Source organism: Symphalangus syndactylus, chromosome 24 (assembly GCF_028878055.3).
Source record: "Symphalangus syndactylus isolate Jambi chromosome 24, NHGRI_mSymSyn1-v2.1_pri, whole genome shotgun sequence".
Taxonomy (NCBI): Eukaryota; Metazoa; Chordata; class Mammalia; order Primates; family Hylobatidae; genus Symphalangus; species Symphalangus syndactylus.
Genome location: NC_072446.2, coordinates 67,352,583 through 67,372,975, shown reverse-complemented (window position 1 = coordinate 67,372,975; position 20,393 = coordinate 67,352,583). Strand labels below are relative to the sequence as shown.

General features: G+C 38.1%; 1 protein-coding gene and 1 long non-coding RNA gene across 8 annotated transcripts in view; one reads left to right on the top strand and one right to left on the bottom strand.

The window, feature by feature from the left end:
* The window catches only part of PLCB1 (phospholipase C beta 1), a 741,546-nt gene that overhangs the window by 494,993 nt on the left and 226,160 nt on the right, over nucleotides 1–20,393 (top strand). For both annotated transcript variants that reach the window (XM_055265375.2, XM_055265377.2), the window contains exons 4-6: nucleotides 1,828–1,965; nucleotides 17,676–17,755; nucleotides 19,471–19,524. In XM_055265375.2, coding sequence (XP_055121350.1) covers nucleotides 1,828–1,965; nucleotides 17,676–17,755; nucleotides 19,471–19,524 — 272 coding nt within the window. The remainder of the gene's footprint in view (nucleotides 1–1,827; nucleotides 1,966–17,675; nucleotides 17,756–19,470; nucleotides 19,525–20,393) is intronic.
* The window catches only part of LOC134735932 (uncharacterized), a 116,821-nt gene that overhangs the window by 88,747 nt on the left and 7,681 nt on the right, over nucleotides 1–20,393 (bottom strand). For 3 of the 6 annotated variants that reach the window (XR_010119537.1, XR_010119536.1, XR_010119535.1), the window contains exons 2-3: nucleotides 16,692–16,816; nucleotides 14,894–15,039 (exon numbers count right to left, since the gene is read on the bottom strand). This is a non-coding gene — a long non-coding RNA (uncharacterized lncRNA). Of the gene's footprint in view, nucleotides 1–3,854; nucleotides 4,659–12,653; nucleotides 12,801–14,893; nucleotides 15,040–16,691; nucleotides 16,817–20,393 lie in introns of those variants that run through there. The other 3 variants (XR_010119534.1, XR_010119539.1, XR_010119538.1) reach the window with 2 other exon arrangements.

Sequence of the window (20,393 nt, the reverse complement as noted above, 5' to 3'; positions counted from 1 at the left end):
GGCCATCTTTAACCAATCATCTGTTTATCAAGTTTTGAGCAAAAGTTTTTTGAATGGACATGCGAATTAGGCAGTAAAATAGTGTAGACTGAACAAAAAATGCTTGGGGGAGAAAAAAGCCAGAGAATGAGTTGTGTGGCTGTCACTGGAAGGAAAAAAAGGGTCCAATGTATAGATCCGATTCATCTCCAAATATTTTCCCGCTAACGATTGTGGAGGTAAATATATTGATGGACTTTGTAATCACTGATTTAAAACCTGTGATTTATAATTACAAGTTTCAGGTGATTTCTGAGAATGCTTTTTCTCTTCTGAGTATACCAAAAAGAACCCCACAAAATTACAAGTACTAACATGTTTTCTCTTTGAACCTTGTCTCAATGGTGTTCAAAAACTTTGATGCAATTAATCAATTCATAAAACACCTTGTTATCAAGTTTAATTAGTCTTCAGAAAACATTCATTCTTCCCGAACATTCTCCTTTAATCTTTCATTAATGGTAGAGTGCTAAATGTTTCCCTTTTTTGCTATTATTGTTTATTTAATAAAACTTTTGATATAGAACTCTCCTTTCCTAGGTCATGCAAATTGATGTTTTTGTGGTAGCATTTGATCTTTCTGGGAGGCTTGATGTACTTGATAAGCTTTCAACTTGTTAGTGAAAGTGAGATTTCAGTTATATTAGGCAGAGCTTTGAAACAGGGTTTTCTTTCTTCATAACTTTCCTGAAAATGTGACTCTTCATGCGGCCAAACAGAGAAAGTTTTATTAACTAAAGAGAGAATTAATGGCACCAAGTAAAGTAACTCAGCTGGAAAGGTTTTGTTTGTTTTCTTTCTTGGTTGTGTGTGGTTTTTGTTTTTTTTAAACATCTACTATTTCTTCATAAGGATGATGTATATCAAAACCTCCAAAAAGAGGTCAGAATAGCCAGTCTAAGTAATCAGGACCTGTTGGCCCAGTATTTAGCTAAGTAAATAAGAATGTAAGTGTACTCCTGGCTCAGAAGCTGGCCAGCAAATTTGCTAAGTGATTGATTTGATGCTAATTTTCTGCATGGACTTCTCATTTCCTTCAAGGCCTGCCCTATGGGAGGAAATAACTTCAGCCAAGCTGACTGAGCCCTATTTTAGGTTTCACTTTGAGCTTTGAATGTTTGGAAAACTCCCTTTCCCAGCAGCACTGTATCTCCAAAGGATTTCCATTTATGATGACCCAAAGAATGCAACTTGCTCTGAAAAGACTGCAGAAGTTCCCTGTGTCCAAATCCCAGTACATTCCGAGGACAGAACTGAAATCAACATATGCATGGCAGGCACTACGGTTTTGCTCACACTAATTCTGTGTCTCTTTCCATCAGTACTGACTGTTGGAGCAGGTCTACGCTGAGAGCCAGGGCTGTGTTTCTTCCCTAGCCCTACGTAGGCATTATCATATTTTAATTTCAGAATAACCACCTTCTTTGTCTTAGTGCATTCAGGAATTAAGGAGAAGAATAGAGATTTTTCATTGCAATACACAATTTATGGGATGATTGGAGGAAATAGAGAACCATGGCACATAAAAATGTGTGATAGGATCACAGAAAGAGCACTTAACTAAAGGCTATAGTATTGAGCCAGAAATTGTCTCCCCACTACCTCTGGGCAAGTTGCTTCATCTCTCTAGGCCATTTGTGGGATGGGAGCCTTAAACTCCTACAATTTTCTAGTAACAATAAAAGCAACTCTGTTTTGAAATCATTCTAACTCAACAGAAGTTGAAGTTATGCTATCACGTTGGAATCTCTAGTTATAGATTAATTATTTTCAATATTTATTATCCAGGACCCCAAATTACGTGAACTTTTGGATGTGGGGAACATCGGGCGCCTGGAGCAGCGCATGATCACAGTGGTATATGGGCCTGACCTTGTGAACATCTCGCATTTGAATCTCGTGGCTTTCCAAGAAGAAGTGGCCAAGGTATGGTGGATGGAAACTGCTAAAGCTTATCATCATGATCTGAACCCTTGAGCTATCATACTAATGCCTGCAAAAGACTGAATTTTTGTCATATTTAGCATGTGTTAAAATTTCACCTAAAAATAATTCAGCTGCCAAGTAAAGTGCAATTAAAATACTTCCAAATAATGACATCAACTTAAGAATTATGGAGATTTTTTTCATTAAGAATAAGCCATTTGTCCGGGCACGGTGACTCATGCCTATAATCCCAGCACTTTTGGGAGGCTGAGGTGGACAGATGACTTGAGGTCAGGAGTTCGAGATGAGCCTGGCCAACATGGCGAAACCCTGCCTCTACTAAAAATACAAAATTAGCTGGGTGTGGTGGCGGGCACCTGTAATCCCAGCTAATTGGGAGGCTAAGGCAGGAGAATTGCTTGAACCCAGGAGGTGGAGGTTGCAGTGAGCCAAGATTGTGCCACTGCACTCCAGCCTGGGTGACAGAGTGAGACTGTATCTCAAAAAAAAAAAAAAAAAAAAAAAAAAGAACAAGGCATTTGATATAATTTCTTTGCATAACAAAATACAAATAAAACTACATTCTATTTCATCTAAACACTTTCTCCCAAGTCATTCTCTCTCAGCTTCATCCCTATGCCACTTCTAAGTCTCTAAGTCCATCTCATTTCCAGCCCTCTCCTAGGGGACAGACATCTTCATCCCTCTTTAAACTTCTTAATCCCTGGGCAGCACCTAGCCCACCATAATCCGTGTAGTAGTTACTCAATTAATATGTAGAATAATGAAAAACTAACACTTTAAAATAAAAATTTTAAATAATAATGAAAATAGTATTAAATAAGAACAAATAATATTTATTCAATTATGGATTAGAATGATAAATTAGATATGGCCCACCCATTGAGGAGCTGCCATTTCACTAGGAGCGAGCCTTTCAGATACTTACAAAAATAGCTAGAAAACAGGTATAATATGGAAAACAAGATGCTTTGAACATCTAGGACCCCTGGATTCAAGTGCAATGCTTTCTCTAGAAATGTCCTATTGTCACTGAAAGAATACTGAAATGAACATATTTAAAGAAGAGCTTTCTTTTTCCATTTTTATAGTTTATAAAATACTAGTGATAGTCCTTCTCCTTCATATAACTTCCTTCAAGAGTTGAGAATATGAATCTAAGAATACTTTGAGTTCTGCATATAATATATGTGCCTTACAGAGCTGCTCATGTCATGCATCACAACTACAGGGTCACTTCATGTCAGTGTGCGTTGTCTAAGTATTGTGATCTCCAATTTTTTAACCCTCAGTGCTCTGGTGATTTTCTGAGCTACACCAGATGTTTTGGCCTGGTTCCTTCCTTCCTTCCTTCCTTCCTTCCTTCCTTCCTTCCTTCCTTCCTTCCTTTCTTTCCTTTCTCTCTCTCTCTCTCTTTTTTTTTTTTTTTTGACGGAGTCTCACTCTGTTGCCAGGTTGGAGTGCAGGTAGTGGCTTCTGCACTCTACTTGGCTCACTTCAACCTCCACCTCCCGGGTTCAAACCATTCTCCTGCCTCAGCCTGCCAAATAGCTGGGACTACAGGCGCATGCCACCAAGCCCAGCTAATTTTTGTATTTTTAGTAGAGACGGGGTTTCACCATATTGACCAGGATGGTCTCAATTGTCCTGGTTTCTATGTCATTAGTGATTATTGGCAGGGATTTATTTCTAACACTTACCTAATATTGACTTTAATTCTTATAATGGGATGCATAAAATGCCAACCAGTTTTAATATTCTAATGTCTTTAGAAACTGCTCCTTCCAAGTATGTTGTAAACAGAATCTACTTTCTCTCTTTATGAGCCAAGTTACCCATTTATTTCTATAGTATCATTTATACTTGGAGAGATTTCAGTTCAGTGAACATTGTCTATGTGACATATACTTTATTTCCCTGTATATGAATGGATAGTTGGATGGATAAATGAATACAGAAAAAAACAGATTCTAAATGTTTACAAAATATTTTAAAAATATCTTTCCCCAAATGAACTATATTCCTTTTTTAAAAAGTGACCAATTTATGGGATGCATTAAATCTCAATTACAAACATGCAATAAATGGCAGTGGCTTTCAGGGAAGCTTTTGCTAAGAGTGAATATATTTATATTACACATCAGTCTGCATATCTCAAGTTGCATTAAGCCTTTGTGCAGTCCTATCTAAAATATATTTAATTTCCTCCTCTCTGTTGCTTCCTGCCCACTAATTTTCCTTAGGGATTTTTATCTCCAAACCCTGTAATACTCCCCATCAGGAGTGCATCTGTAGAGATTTTCCCAGGGGCTACTCAATGTTCCCAGTATAATTAATGAAGCTATGGAGAATATTTTGCCTTCCCTGGCTGTGATGTTCTATAGAGTATTTTCCCACCCCCCAATGAAACTGCTCAGCCAGAAACTTAAGATTTGCAAGTACCACTGTTATCTTGGAGCATCACGTATCACAGTCACATAGGGAGCCTGTTAAAACACAGATTGTTGGGCCCCAGCCCCAGCAGGTCTGGGATGGAGCCTGAGCATCTTCATTTCTAACTGGTCCCCAGGTGGTGCTAATGCTGCTGGTCCAGGCACCACACTTTGACAGTCTCTTCCTTAGAGAAGCTTGGGCACAGTATTGCCAGATCTTGAATTTTCTTCTAAAAGGAGCTGCAGAATCCATGAAAGATGTTAAATATTGGCAACAGTTGTTTAAAAACCCACATGAACCAAAAAAACACAACTACGGTCTGAGTGAGACCTGGGGGCTTCCGTTTGGCAGCTTTTTGGTCTAGATTCACATTAAGTAAGAAAAACATTGTGCTAAATAAAACCTCAGGTCCTGACCACTGAATACAATGGGGGAAGCATGTAATGTTATCTTGCAGAGTAGAATCAGCACTCTCCACCACATTTGTTCATTCTCTAACTTCCAAACCATTCCTAAAGCCCTCTGGGTGCCTAAGAAATGTGACCTTTTAGCACAATATTTTTCAATAGACAGAGAACCATCTGCCCCATTAATGGTCATTGTGGAAATTTTTCAGAAGTTTTATAATAGGCCACTTTTTTGTGACTTAGATTGGATCCTATTCTTAACCACAGCATCTCTCATCCCCTATAAAGGAAAGAGAGACAGAATAATGTAAAAAGAAAATCTTTTGGATGTCTCCAGGTTCCATTTTTAAACATGTAACTTGAAAATTAAAGAATAAGAGAGACAAATCATGCCTTTGGGCCAAATTTAAAAGTCAAGAAGAACACAATCGCTACACAATGTTCTACAAGTTCACCTTACAACACTCAACCCATTAATTCAACAAACGCAAACCAAGCAAACGAGAAATTACTGCTGGAGGAGACAAATATGGGTTGTAGTTTTTTTTTTGCTTGCTGAAAAAAGTAACACTTTGTTGCAAATAAAATATGCTTCCCTGAAAGGCCATAATTTTGACTCTTTTTGAGAAGGAACTAAGTGGGACAGAACTCATACTCATGAGTTCTGCAATTTGGGCCCCAGGAAGGAACACAGTAAAGGGGAGAGAGCAATAGAGATGATGTCTATACATCAGAAATGTTAACAATACTCTTCTGCCAAATGGATATGAGCCGTCAAGCCTTTTGACAGTTTGGGTACATTCTTCATCCATAAAATGAAGAACTTGGATTCGTTCACTCATTTATTCAACAACATTTTGTTAAGCCTTCTGCAATGTGCCAAGTCCTATTCTAGATGCTGGGGATCAAGCAGTGAAGAAAACAGATAAAGACCCTTGCCGATGTGGAGCATACATTCTAGTGTGGGAGACACAATAAGTAAAGTAAAGAAGTCAGCCACGCAGTGTATTAGGAAGAGAGTGATATTGACAAAAATGAGGTAGGGATGGAGAGTGCAGTGGAAAAGGGCATTAAATAGGGTGGTCAGTGCAGCCATCTCTAGGAAGTGACCCTTAAGCAAAAGACTGGAAGGAGGTGAGGGAGCAAGTCAGGAGGATGTCTGGAGAGACAGCACTGTGCTTGCACGACAGCAGGTGCAAAAGCCCTGAGGCAAAAGATAGTCTGATGTACTTTAGGAACAGCCAAGGGGAAGCGTGACAGCAGCTGGGTAAGCAAGATTGAGGGAAGGTAGTAGCAGAGGGAACTGAGGAGGCAGTTGCAATTGATTTTGCTGTAGGGTGGCATAGGCTTTTGAAGGACTTTGGCTTTTACTGTGAGTGAGATGGAAGCCACAAGAGGGTTTCAGCTGAGGACAGATGTGATTTGACTTAACATTTAATCAATAATGGATTGCGTGGGGGAGGGGAAATAATGGAAGCAAGCAGATTCATTACCAAACTATTGAAATATTTAGGTGAGTTGCTAATGACTTAGACCAATGTGGAATGTGGAGGACATAAAAAGGAATCCAAATTTGCATGTATGTACACACACACACACACACACACACTTTATTATAAAGGAGGAAGTGACAGCATATGTTTATGGATTTTATGTTGCATGTGAAAGAAATATGCATGGAATCAAAGATGATGTTAAAGTTTTGGCCCAAGAGGAAAAGATAGAAATATCATTTACTGACATAGAGAAAATATAAAATAGAATACAATTTTTTGTTTAGGAGTATGTAGCAGAAGTTCAGTTTTGGTTATGTTCAGTTTGAGATTATTATTAAATACTCAAGTGGGGATTTTGAGTAGGTAGTTGGATATATGAGCCTGGAGTTGAGTGCCAAATATAACACGTAAATTTGGGGGTCATTGGGTATTTGATTGTATTAAAAAGTCATCATACTTTTTAATGAAGCTAGATGAGATCAGCCAGGAAGTGACTGTAGATAGAGGAGATGTCCAAGGGCTGAATCATTGACACTCCAATATAAAAAGAAAGAATCAGAAAAACGGAAGCTGAGAGGAGGCAGCCAGTTAATGCCATGCTCATGGGAACTGAGCCAGATTACTTACTGTTTTACTGAAATGTAGCATACACAGAAAAGTGCACAGTTTCTTACTCTATACCCTGATGGAGGTTTGGAAAAGGAATATATCCACATAATCAACATCCAGATCAAGAAACAGAGCATAACCAGCACCCTAGATATCCACCCTACTAACATCTCTATATCGGCAGTTAACATGATAGATTAGTCTTACTTGTTTTTAAAATATCTGTAAATGAAATCATACAATAAAGTCTTTTTGGTCTGACTTCTATTATTCAACATTATATTATGAGGTTTATGAGATTCTTCTATGTTTCCTGTGTGATTGTAGTTTGTCCATTCTCTGCTAAGTAGTAGTCAGTAATCTACTTACAGTTCATGGGCATTCATGTAGTTGTGAGTTTAGGGCTGCTACAAATAATGATGCTACAAACATCTGCCTTTCAGAGAGCTAGATATTGGAGTGTAATGACTGCTCATAGATCTTATGTGTACTGCTTTGATAGATACTGTCCTTTTCTCAAACTTGTTGAGCCATTTTGATTTTTTAATATTATTTCACACATAAAAGAAAAATTTATCAGAGGATCTCTGTACGTTAAATTATTACATTTTGAAGTAGCTGTCACAGAAGAAACGCGCTCTCTAAAAATATGTTATATAAACTGAACATTAGTCTTTAGTGTTTGTAATTTTAGATTCTTCCCCCTCTGTAGCTGTATCTTGGAGAGTCTAATTCACTTATTTCAAGGGTATGAGTGAGATTTTCTGGAAGTTTTCGTTAACTTCATCTATAACAATTTCTTGTGCACAATCTAGACAACACACCAGCTCTCTGAATTTCCTAACTAGCTCTCACATCTCTTTCCTGCTCCCGCTTCTTCCTGCCATCTTGTTAAGCCCTTGACGGGTCTCATGTACAGTCATTACCTACCTATTTCCTGAAATTCTCTCACACTTTGCTCTACAAATCTGCCTGCTCATCTGCATAAGAATGGCCTTTTAAAAAAAACAAACTCATTCCTGATCATATTTTAAATCATTTTCATTCTCTATTACCTGCAAAATGAAGTTTCTGTGCATTTAGTGAACAAATATTTATTGAGGGCCTAGTATGTGCCAAGCACCTCACTGGGCACTGAGGATTCATCAGTGACCCAACATAGTCCCTACCATCAGGTACTGATGATTCACCACTTTGACTGTTGCACCATTCTGTCCTAGCGGTTCCTAACTACTTGTGATTCTTCTACCTTTACAATTTTAATATTAATGCCTTTATAATATGGTAGTTTCCTAGACTGCCTTTCTCTCTTTTGTCCACCAAGAAAAGTCCTAGGCCTCCCGAGGGACTCAGCATCAACTCAGTTCATCCATCTCTCGCTCCATCTCATGACTTCCATGAATAGCCCATTGTTCTTTCATCTGTTGTTCTGTGAACCTTGAACATATTTTCAATTACAGTTATTACACTGTAATTAGCAGTCAGTGTGTCTGATAATCTATCCTGTATTTGCGAAATGATGAAAGTTAAAAACAGTAGTTTAGTCTGTTTTGTGTTCCCAGGATCTAACTTAGTGCTTGGCTCAATAAATGCAGGAGGTGTGAGAGAGGAAAGGAAGGGAAAGGAAAGGAAGGAAAGGGGAGGAGGAGGGAAAGGAAAAGGAAAAGGAGAGACTTTTGAACTCTTGAAAATAAGTGATAAGTCACGTACAATCTTAGAGTCATGGTGTCTTTTAACATCATGTGCTCCAATCTTTTCATTTAGAGTTGGGAGAAATTAAGGCCCCTTAGCAGATTGGTTGCTTAAGGCTTTTCCCAGAATAATTCTCTCTCCAGCTTGCCAGGATTCTCAGTAGGAGGACCCAGGTGGCATTCATTACGATAGCTTCCATTTTCCTAATCTTTTTTCCCAAAGCTAACCTTATTCCCACTTAGAGTCACTGTGACTGTCGCTTCCTTACCCAGCAGTTACTCCACGCTTTCTTAAGCAAATGAAAAATAGCTTCTATTTACCAAATAGTTGACACCTTTCAGGACAAGGAAATGAGAGAAGATGTCACAGAGAGGGGAATTGCTTTTAAGCAAAAGAAATTATAGTCTATGAAATGAAGTTGGGAAATAGAAAAGAAAGAGGGGCAAGTGAAGGGTTCTGCTAAGGCCACCTCCGGGCCATTCATCAAAAACTTCAGCTATTTTCTTAGAGTTGCCCTAAAATAATAGTATTAGCTATTTAAAAATGACCTCAAGAGACATGAGGTTCTTATATTTATTTTTATTCTGGGAACGTATGCATTGAGGTAAGAATTTTCAAACACTTGCGTATATTCTGTACAAAATGTGAGCTTTATCTCGTTTCTATTTTGAATTTCAAACAAATTTATGATGAGTAAGCAATAGCTATAAGTTTGACTTTAAATGAAAAATGATTAAGAAAAAGAAAAGGTGGTGCCATAAGTTGTGTTCAGCAATTTGTTTTGGGACATAATGGAAAACTGTGCATGACTTCCTTGCAGGTAGAATACATGTGCCAAAAAGATCACTGTTTACAAACATGAAAAGTTAGATCCCTAAGTTACTGTGTTTTGCGAGATCATCATTACCTGCTATTCCTGACCTTATTATATTAAAAAAAATGCCTGTGTCATCTTAGGCTATTCTTCCACCCAATCATAAAAAGGACCAAATTCTTACTATGTCAATACATTGCACTTTTCGTCTTGGAATTTTATACTGGTAGGTGTCCATTGTTGGAGAATGAGATTTACTCTATGTTCTGCACGTTTTGGATATGTGTCAGGCAAATGAAGGATGCACAACTTAAACTTTTATATTGTGAAAACATCGTCTATCTGGAACATTTGTTTAAAAGCTCATAAGTCAAAAGAAAGACATTCATACTGAAAAGATTTTTATAAAAAAAGGGGCAACTTGGATTTCAGTCTCTCCCTTATACACACAGAAGCAGCAGCAATTGCTATTCTGGTGACTGTGGAAGAAAGCACCCCTGCCTTCTGTCTCCTGGGTGTCTTTTCTGCATTTGCTAGACAAGAGCTTTTTTGGAGCAAGACAGTGCTCAATGGTGCCCACATAAAAACAATGTCAAACTGAAGGGAAAATGTCAACGCTGAGACATAGAAATGACTGTGATTTCAGACTGTGGGCTACTGTTAGTACAAGGCCACCTCTCCCCAGAAAGAGAAAACAGAAAACTGCATCAGCAACAGCATCTCTTTTTTCCTTCCATCCACTCTATTGCACAGAGACAAGCTACTCTTCTGCATACCTCCATCTGCCTACCTTCTGATGCCTGGCAGCTAAGTAAGCCCTGATTGCATTACCTGTGTGCCTAGCCTGGAAGCAAGAACACGGGCACTACAAAAAAAAATCACCATGACTTTTTGGAAGGAAGAAGAGTTCTAAGAAAATCTGGCTTTCTTGTTTAAATTTCTCCCTCCACATATAAAATATTGGCGGTGGCGGGGGAATACTGACATACTTTGAGAAAGGCAGGTTGATCTGTTTCACCTACTACCTTGATATTGGTTGTCATCTTTAGTAATTAAGCCAAATGATGCGCAATGAATAAGCTGGCACTAAGGATTAAAAACACTTTTCGAAAATACTTTGCTAGTAATTTTCCTAATGACTATATTTTCATTCATTCAACAAGTATTTACAGGCATAATCAGCCCATGAAAAGGAGAAATCAGAAGAGGGAAATTATGGAATATATTACAAGAAAATATCTGAGAGCTAAACTAAAGTACTGGTCTTAAAGTCTAAATAGCAAGTATAGGAATGGAGTAGGTTTGGGTAATGCGTAGGAAACTGGAAGATGACAGATAAATGAAAAAGACTTAATTTTTTTCTCTCCAAAAGAAAGTTAAGGTAGAAGGGTGGGGATAAATGTACCAGAAATGTATTATCCAAATATAAACCATGCTAAAACATGTAAGATTTTCAACAACTGAAGAAAGAACGTAAAAAGATACATATATGCTTGTTATTAGGAATGTTCCCTTTGGAAAGCCATGTGGGTTATGGTGTTGGAACTGAAACAAATAATCTGATATATTCTAACATACGGCCTAGCAGAAAATTATAGTTGCAATTTCATACTCATGTAAATTTTTATTGTATTTGCTTTAAACTTTCAGAATCAATTTACATGCAAATAGTTAAAGTCATAATTATGACTGCTGAACAAGATAAAAACTGACCATTTATTTTATTTATTTATTTTTTTTTTGAGATGGAGTCTCACTCTGTCCCCCAGGCCGGAGTACAGTGGCGCCATCTGGGCTCACTGCAAGCTCCGCCTCCTGGGTTCACCTGCCATTCTCCTGCCTCAGCCTCCTGAGTAGCTGGGACTACAGGCACCCACCACGATGCCTGGCTAATTTTTGTATTTTTCATAGAGACGGGGTTTCACCGTGTTAGCCAGGTTGATCTCTATCTCCTGACCTCGTGATCCACCCACCTCAGCCTCCCAAAGTGCTGGGATTACAGGCGTGAGCCACCACACCTGGCCAAAAACTGACAATTTAAAAGTGAATTTAAGCTAACGAGAGTTGGAAGTAAAAGGAATTGGCAGGTAAATGTCCTCCTGTCATAGAGGAGCCAAGGGATACTGTTTTTAATAAGTGAATCAAGAGAGTTTGAGTATGTTGCTTGAGATTGTAGAGGGGACAGGGAGGAAAGGCCACTAGTGATAGAACTCTATCACAAGCAAGGAGAAAGGGCAGATGAGAGATGGAGTCAGAGATTTAAAGCCTCCTCAATCAGAGCAGAATATTATAGTCAAATTCTAAAATCAGTTAAGAAAAATCATTATACATGCACACACACACACACACACACACACATGAAAAAAGCATTACACACACACATATATAAATAGAAATGTGTAAGTAAACCCCAGAAATTTAGGAACAGAAATGCTAAAAATAATTGTCAAGAAACAGAACTAGGACGTAGAAGTGATCATTGCCTTTCCAACCCCTCTGAACAACTTTTAAGAAACTCTGTCTCTGTTTCATTGATAAATAATAGTTTTTTAGGTTACTATCATTTAACAAGCATATATTACACCTGTCACTGGTCTAACATGAATTATCCCAATTCTCTCAAAAGCCCTATGAAATAAATTCTATTATTACTTCCATTTTTTAAGATATATGAATATTGGAGGACAAATTTAAAAAGACTTGTCCAACATGATTCTGTCACTCAGGACTTGCATTTGGCCTGGAGTAACAGAAAACTAAATCAAATAATAGCTGAGACAAATTAAGGATTTTTAATTTGTGTTTTGTTCAGTTTTTATTTTCTTTTCTTTTTTTCTCATGTAGCCGGAAGCCTGAAGGTAGTGTCTTGGATGCCACTGGCTGGGGTGGGCATTGTGGGTGGTAAGAGAATTTACCAAGACAGTAATAGGTAAAGAAAGGCAGATTTATTAGAGAAAGTATGAAGATATGTTGCAAAGGTGCAATGGGCAGCACAGCAGAGAAGGGGCTGTCTGCAAAGAGGCAGGGATTGGAGGGAAGTTTCATAGGGTCATGATGGAGGGGTTATGTGCAGAATGAGGTCATGCTGCTGGAGTTACCAGGACTACGTGCTGAAGGAGATATTTGGGAACAGAATGTTGTGCCAGCGGGTTGTCTGTGATTAGCTATCCCAGATTGTTCTCCCCAACCTAGGGCCCTTTCCTCATTGTTGCTTACTTATCTTATTAGGACTCTACAGGTGGTTTCTGGCGCTGATTCAGGAGCTCAGGGATAACAACGCTGAGTAAGGCCCCTATGATTCTTGTGGCCTTTTTCTCATAGATCAAGATGCCTCTGTAGCTCTAGCCGTTCCACTTACATTCTCTACAGTAAAAGGAAAAGAGATCTATATCAGGAAACACATTTTCCCAGAACCCTCCAGCAGCCACCTGCTTACATGTGATTTGCCATGTGGTACATGTGGTCACCCAGCTGCTAAGGACATTGGAAAATGGATATTTTTTTTTCAGTTGGACATATTGTTGGCCTGAGTACCGTTGGGTCTCTGTTAGACAAGAAGGATAAAATAGATAGTAGATAGCATTTAGCAGAAGTTCCCAGCTAGAAAATGGTAGAATGGTGTTCTGAAATCCAATAAGTTATATTCATAATAAGCTAGAAAAAGGATCTGCAATATGAAAGTCAGGAAGAGCCATTTTACTTTTAAATTAGAAGACAAGAAAAAAAAAACTGTGTTTAACAGTCACTATTCCAAGGCCTTCACAGGCAGTGAGAATGGTCAAAGATGGAACAATTGAGGCCAAAGATAAAGAATCATTCTCACAGCAGAGGAAGAACTAACGGGATTGAGTTACCAAGGGCGAAATACCCTCTTCATTTGAAGAGAAGAATCTAGCTTGCAAAAAGGTTTAAAATAAAGTTGGAAGGTATAATTAAGGTAATTTAAAACAAATTTATTTCCAAATGAGAAAATTATATTTCAGCAGAATTGTCATTAAATTATAAGTTAATGAGGAACTACCTGTGCCTAGTTCACTAATCAGTTTTCAAGTAATGCAGTTTTAAGTTTGTCGAACTGATTTCATAATAAGCAGATAAGCAGCATGCTTAATACCCAAGAAATTGCGATTGCTCCCCTTTTTCTGTTTCACATACATCTTACTAAGGAAATTAGCAGTGCTTTTTTCTTTTAAAATCCTTTTTTATGTGATCTCTTCAAATGGAATTATTTTTGTAATGAACAACGATTATCAGTTATAATTACAGACCCCGCTTACATTTATTGTCTATGGTACACAGCACCGAGGCAGATACAACCAAAGTAATAATTAACACTGAGACTGCTAGGATTCAAAGGCATAATAGCAAGTGTTTTCATAAGAGTGACATGAGACTGTTGGAAGAATCATTTCAGAAATGTGGAGGATTGACATGAAATCCACAGAAATGAAACTTTGGGGGTTCCGTATATGAGCACGCAATTAGCATTTTCTCAGTTGTACAAATGAACAATGACTCAGGAAAGTAGCAGGAGGGAAGGGAGGAGGTCTCCCCAGTGGATGCTAAGAATACACCTGAGACTCCCAGTGATACAGCTGCAATCGTCTCATTGTGAAAACTTCAACAGAAACAAACATCTCTCCGTTCTTCTACTCTGTGCCATGGACGTTGCTCTTTGGGGGAGTTTTAATTTTTCCCGTTGAAGAATTCTCTTTAAGTTCATTTTCATTTCATTTCACCACGTTAAACTTTTCCCATTTGGAAGAGGAATGTCAAGAGGACTAGGACATAATAGAAGTGACAGCCTGAACTCTTCCTTAGACTATCAGAATACCATTTAGCACAATAGTGCTTCACTTATCTGAAAAAAAGATACTTGAGCAACGAGTTCTTCAGAATACAGCCCAAAACATCAACCAAAGCATAATAAGTATGTCTACATAGCCAACATAGATGCCCAAACCCTTACACAAAAGCTTCTGTACTTTATTAATTGGAGAGCTTGCTAGTCCCATGTTATATCCAGGACTCCTAATGTTTGTAAACTATTCCAGTATAGTTCACATTACAACAGAAATGCAAAAAAGCCAGCATTAAAAGCCCTCCAGCCAAGAATGGTTATTGAAACTTATAACAATAGAGGAGATATAAAAGTTAATTTCAAAAGACATAAATCATAAAGCATGGAACTCAGTCTCTTTCATTTACACATTCATTTATGCAGTCAACTCAGTGATTATGAATCTATTACCTATTTTATAAAAAGGATGCGAGGCAGAACTATGAGATCCCACATAAGTTATGAAACAACACACACCCTTTCCTTCTGTCTACTTTCCCACAGGAATCCTAGGTAGTGGGCATATGCCATGTTTGCTATACTATCCCCTCTTCTGGTCATTGCTTCCTTCCCAGATCCAATTACTTGGTTGTCATGGACACTGCTAAGTTCTTACCTGATTGATTGTTCAAGAGGTAGACCAATCAGACCTTTCCCAGCATTCTTGTTACTGAAAATGAAGGAATTAGCCAGACCTTTTCTAGTGGTGAAAGACACCATATGTGACAACTCTTGGTGAAGTTGGTGGCCATGGGGAAGAACCTGTCAGTAGGGAAAAGAAAAATGCCCTCAGGAAGAGAGCAGAGTGATAGCAACCAAAAAAGCCCTTGTGCATTCAATCTCCAAATTCCTGATGATCTTGTATTATAAATGCATTCTTTGGCTGCAGTTTGTCCAGTTTTTCCTTCAATTACAGGAAACGACCCATTGCACTTGATACTTTCTCCTATTTCTTAAGTTAGTTTGAGTTGCACTTTTGTCAACTGTAGCTTGAAGACATTTGAATAACATGATCTGAAAATAATTCTGCATCTTTCTTTGATTTGAGTAATATTATTATGCTAGTTGTCCTAATCATGACAATATTGAGTCCTAGTATGTTTCCTAGCTTTTTGTTTATTTGGGTTTTTTGTAATTATGTATGATTGGCAATCATTTCTCTTTCGGTATAAGATAAAAAAGAGAACACTTTGACTATGATATAAGATCTTCACTGCTACCTAACACAGAGAAACTATACCAGAATTTTTTCCAAAATTCTAGATGTTCAGTATAGTATCAAAAGTGCAGTAAGTTATCAGATAGTCCTTTCTGACTTTAACAAAAGGCTTTCCAGCTCATGTACCATCTTTCACCATGAAAAGATTCTTCACTGCGTCATTAAGACAAATGCTCAGCAGGATGAATTCTGATGCACGCCAGTAGTGAGAGAAATGTGTTCAGCCAGCTGGGACAACACTGACTGAATCACACAATGTTCCTCGTTACTCACATCACACACTGCCACCCTCTTATGAGGAGAGGTAATCAGAATGACACCAATATCAATGACAGCAATAGTTTACCAGTAAATAAAAAATAAATATAAAACATTAAAAAATAGGACCTTTACATGTCTCACCAATATTAAAATATCTTGTTTAAAATTATTATATATCCCAGTAACTTTTAAGTATTAAATCAATAGAGGACGAGATAAATAGTGAAACACAGAGAATTTTTAGGGCAATGAAACTACTCTGTGTAGTTAAATCTCCTCAACTCTTTCTAATGCTGTACCTATTTCTGGTCTGAAACTAGCCTCTGGTAAACATAAAAAACTGTATCTTGCCCTCAGTTATAGATACTTTTACCAGTGCAGAAAGTTGGCATGGAGCTAGAAATGTCTAAAGCTTGGCCATGAGCCTACAAAATATTATACCACAAACATATTTTTGAAATCAGTGGTTATTATTCTTAGTTTAAAATTATCTATTTTGAGGAAAATTGATTTTTAATTTGTTAGATAATTATTGTGAAATGCTCTTTTGTGTCTGCATAAAGCTTGGTGAGCAATAATTTTGCTTCTCTCTTGCAGCTATTCTGTACTGTCTTTTTAAGTCCTCCGCCAACATATAGAGTTCAAAGTCTCAGTATTTCTCACCTGGACTACTGGACTATTACAGCTTCCTAACTGAGTTACTCTTCTTTGGATTCTCAGCCTCAAATCCATCCTTGACCTGGCTGCCAGATAATCTGTCTGAGATGCAGCCTAGCCCTGGCATCACATTTTTTTACTAATTTATCTCCAGACACCTAAATGCTCTTTATCCTCTGACCACAACTCTAGTTTGTTGTCGCAACCCCCTCCCTCTTTTCTAATTCCTATTGGACTACTTTTTGTTTGCTCTAACTCCTGCCATGTTAGCTCTCACCTCTGGTTCTTTTCCCAGTTTTCTCTGCTCAGGATTCCCTCTTTTCTTCCCCATCACTCTATGTTCCCTGCTTCTCCAGTTCCATCTTGAATGTTACTGTATACATGACAGTCTATTATCCGTGCCTTAAGTCAGGAAGCAAAAAAAACAAAAGACAAATCAAACAAAAGTAGAAATAACAAAAAAACAGGTGGCAAAGCAATTAAACTAAAAGATATTATTTCATTGAAGAGGGAGCCAAGTCAACTATAGCAATATCAGATGATGACCTAGCTCTTGTGTCATCTTCTCTTGGAGAATTTTATAGGGGTTTCGGCCCAGAATGTGTTGTGTGTTCCAAATAATCACCCAGAATGGAACTTCTGTATTTTTTTGTAGACTTGCTCTTTTCCATTATCTTGGAAGCCTAATGAGATCATTGCTTTGTGGTATGAGGTAGGGATTAAGATTAGGAGATTAGTGAGACATTGACAGACAGTGTTGGGAGAAGGGAGAATACTGCATATTGTGTGGCATTGTGACTACCTGGTATAGAGAATTTCTAGAACTGTAGTTAATAGTTAAAGATACCAGATATAGCTGCTTTGGCATGAGTAGTAGCGCAGGAAGATTATGTTTGCATGTTCTTTTGGAAACATATTTGATCATATTTTAAACTTTTTAATAACTCTTTATCTGTAATTCAAGGAAATAGTAAAAAGTGCTTAGTTATTGAAGGGAAACATAGCAATTTTCTATTTATACAAATTTTGAAAAGCAGAAAAAACTTTATGTACAAAGAACATCTCCTTAGGAAAAGAGTAGTCCCTCAGGGACTTAAATTTACTTATGTCATTTTTACCCAAAAAAGGGATAATAAAACAAAACAAAAAACCTTTGGCATGCACATTGAACTAATGTGTCTTCCTGGAAGCCAAGCTAAAAGCATGTGTCTAATGACTGTGCAGTATTTAAGCTAATGCAAGTGTTATTTACATTTTTCAGGAATGGACAAATGAGGTTTTCAGTTTGGCAACAAACCTGCTGGCCCAAAACATGTCCAGGGATGCATTTCTGGAAAAAGCGTAAGTCACTCTAAGTTTATTGCTAAGGGCGTTGCTTCTTCTGAGTCAGTTTCCTTTCTCCTTTGTGAGTCTTCTATTTATGCCACACTGACTTCTCACATTGATAAACACAAATTTTCCTTTGGGATTTGTTAGACAACTGATACCTCCCCTTTTCAGAACTGGAAGACTTCCAAGAAAGATTGCTCTCTCCTCCAAGCTGCACATCCGTGTTATACACCTGGGCTGAGCTCGCATGAATGTCAGTGCTTTTGACACACAAAACAAAGAGCCACTTCCAAATCCTGGCAGCTGCGCTCAGAACTAAAAATTATTAATTTCAGACAATCTTCTGCTTCTACATCTGTGTGTGTCCTCTCAATTATTAATCTGAGGAACAGCATATGTTCCTCATTTATCTAGTTACAGATAGATGCTACAATACCTTTCCTGACTACTTAAATCAATAGGCTGACATCCTGATTCCATCCCATGTAGATGATCCCAGCAAGTATTAGTAAGAAAAGAGAAAGGATCTAAAGGAAAGAGAAGAAGGAAAATAAGGAAAGAAAAACAAAACAAATTGCCAGATCACTCTGGAATTGCCACAGCCTTTCTAAAAATTGTTTGACCAAGGAAAATAATGACTTAGGCAAGAGGAACAGCAAGGAAAGCTGGTTGTGTTCATTTTGGAAGCTGTGGCTGGTGAGGAGGTTAGGAAGTCTTTAAATCAAAACCACAAGTGGAAACATTAATAGGTGGTCCTCTATTTTGTTTAACAGAGTTCTGTCTTCCCTCTTCTTATGTAAGACATACCCATCATTCCAGACCTAAGACCTCAGCCACATTCCTTTGTTTTACTCTTCTATGAATTCCTTTTGCTTTTAGTCAATACCTCAGGTCTTCATTTAAGGGCTTTTTTATGGGATCGCCTCCACCCCTGAGTTAGTTGCCCTAAGGACTCTTCATGCCTCCACCTCTTCCCTTCCTTTCTTCCTCTTTCTTTTTACCTTGTCTTTGATTTTATCATCCTTCTTCTAGAATATGTTTTCCAGACAATGTTTCTAGAACATTCATTCTTCCATGAAATGTTAGTGAAAGGGGACACAGAGGTAAATAACATGTTTTATCTGAAACATAGCATGTTATTGCTAGTTGGCTAATCAATCTCTACTACAAATGTCTATTCCAGAAAGATGTCTTCCTATGAATAGCTACTATGGACATGTCTTTTGGTGAACATATTGTTAGTATTTTTGTTGTACACATCTAGCTTTGGGATTGCTGGGCCTTAGAGTGTGCAGCTTCCTGAAGTAGAATTCTCAATGTATGCATCCATCAACAGTGACCTAGAGTTCTCATTCTGAGAATGAATACATAAGCAAACAATAAGCAAAATATGGTTAGTTCTCAGAAGCATACTATTGAGTGAAAGAAGCCAAACACAAGAGTATGATTCCCTTATGTAAGGTGCAAAAACAGGCAAAAGTAATCTATGCTATTTGTAGTCAGGATAACAGTTCCCTTTGGCAGGGGGTTTTGGAAGGGCTTCTGGAATGCTGCTAAAGTGACGATGTTCTATTTCTTAATCTGGGTGCCAACTGTGGAGACTTGGGCAGTTTGTGGAAATTCAGCAAAATGTACAAAGGCATGGGCTTTTTCGAGTGTATTTTATTCTTCAAGAAAAAAAGCTTTTTTTAAAAAATCAAACCCTTGTTTTTCTGCTTCTCCAACAGCTATACTAAACTTAAGCTGCAAGTCACTCCAGAAGGGCGTATTCCTCTCAAAAAGTAAGCTTTGTGAGCATTTCTCATTATTCATTTTATTTTCCTTAAAGATCTGAATCCATGCCATGGCTCTGTTTTGTTTCTCCAGCAGCCTAAGTGGGAGTGTGGAAATGCATGGTAGCCCCGTCCTCCCTCACACGTCTCATGTCAGTGCAGCTGCTTTCCTCATACACATCTCCCCGGGACTTCCCTTTCCTCTGGCATTATTTTCCAGAAATACCAAGGCAGGAAGTGGGTGGAGGAAGTGGAGGGACCCTTGCTACTATGCCCAAAAGGCCATCTGAGATTCAGATCTGTTCTAGGAGTGGAAATTGGCTGACCTCAGTGCCTCTTTCTACCAAGATGGCTGTAGCCCTCAAGCAGGGTTTGCAACCTCAGATGCTAACTGGAGCCAGGCAGGGAATGTAAATGATGAAACAGGTCAGGAGGAGGAGGAAAAACTAAACAGCAAACCCTGTCTAAAGGAGACAACAGCTCATCTCCACCATATATCATGTGGGACTGGTGAGCACCTGACACTAGGTTGTCTAATGTCTTTATAGAACCCATAAACCTAAATTAGTATATTAAATTGTCCAGTACTTAAGTTCTATTTTTAAATCAAATTAGTAACCAAAAAAAGTCCATCTCTAGGTCATATTCAGCCAAAAGTCTTTAACTTTTGACTTACTAGCTATTAGCAAGCTTCTGCGAATACACAAATTAAGCCAAGCACAGTGGCTCATGCCTGTAATCCCAGCACTTTGGAAGGCCAAGGCAGAAGGATTTCTTAAGGCCAGGATTTTGAGAGCAGCCTAGGCAACATAGTGAGACTCTATCTTTGCAAAAATTTTTAAAAATTAGCCAGGTGTGGTGGCACATGCCTGTAGTTC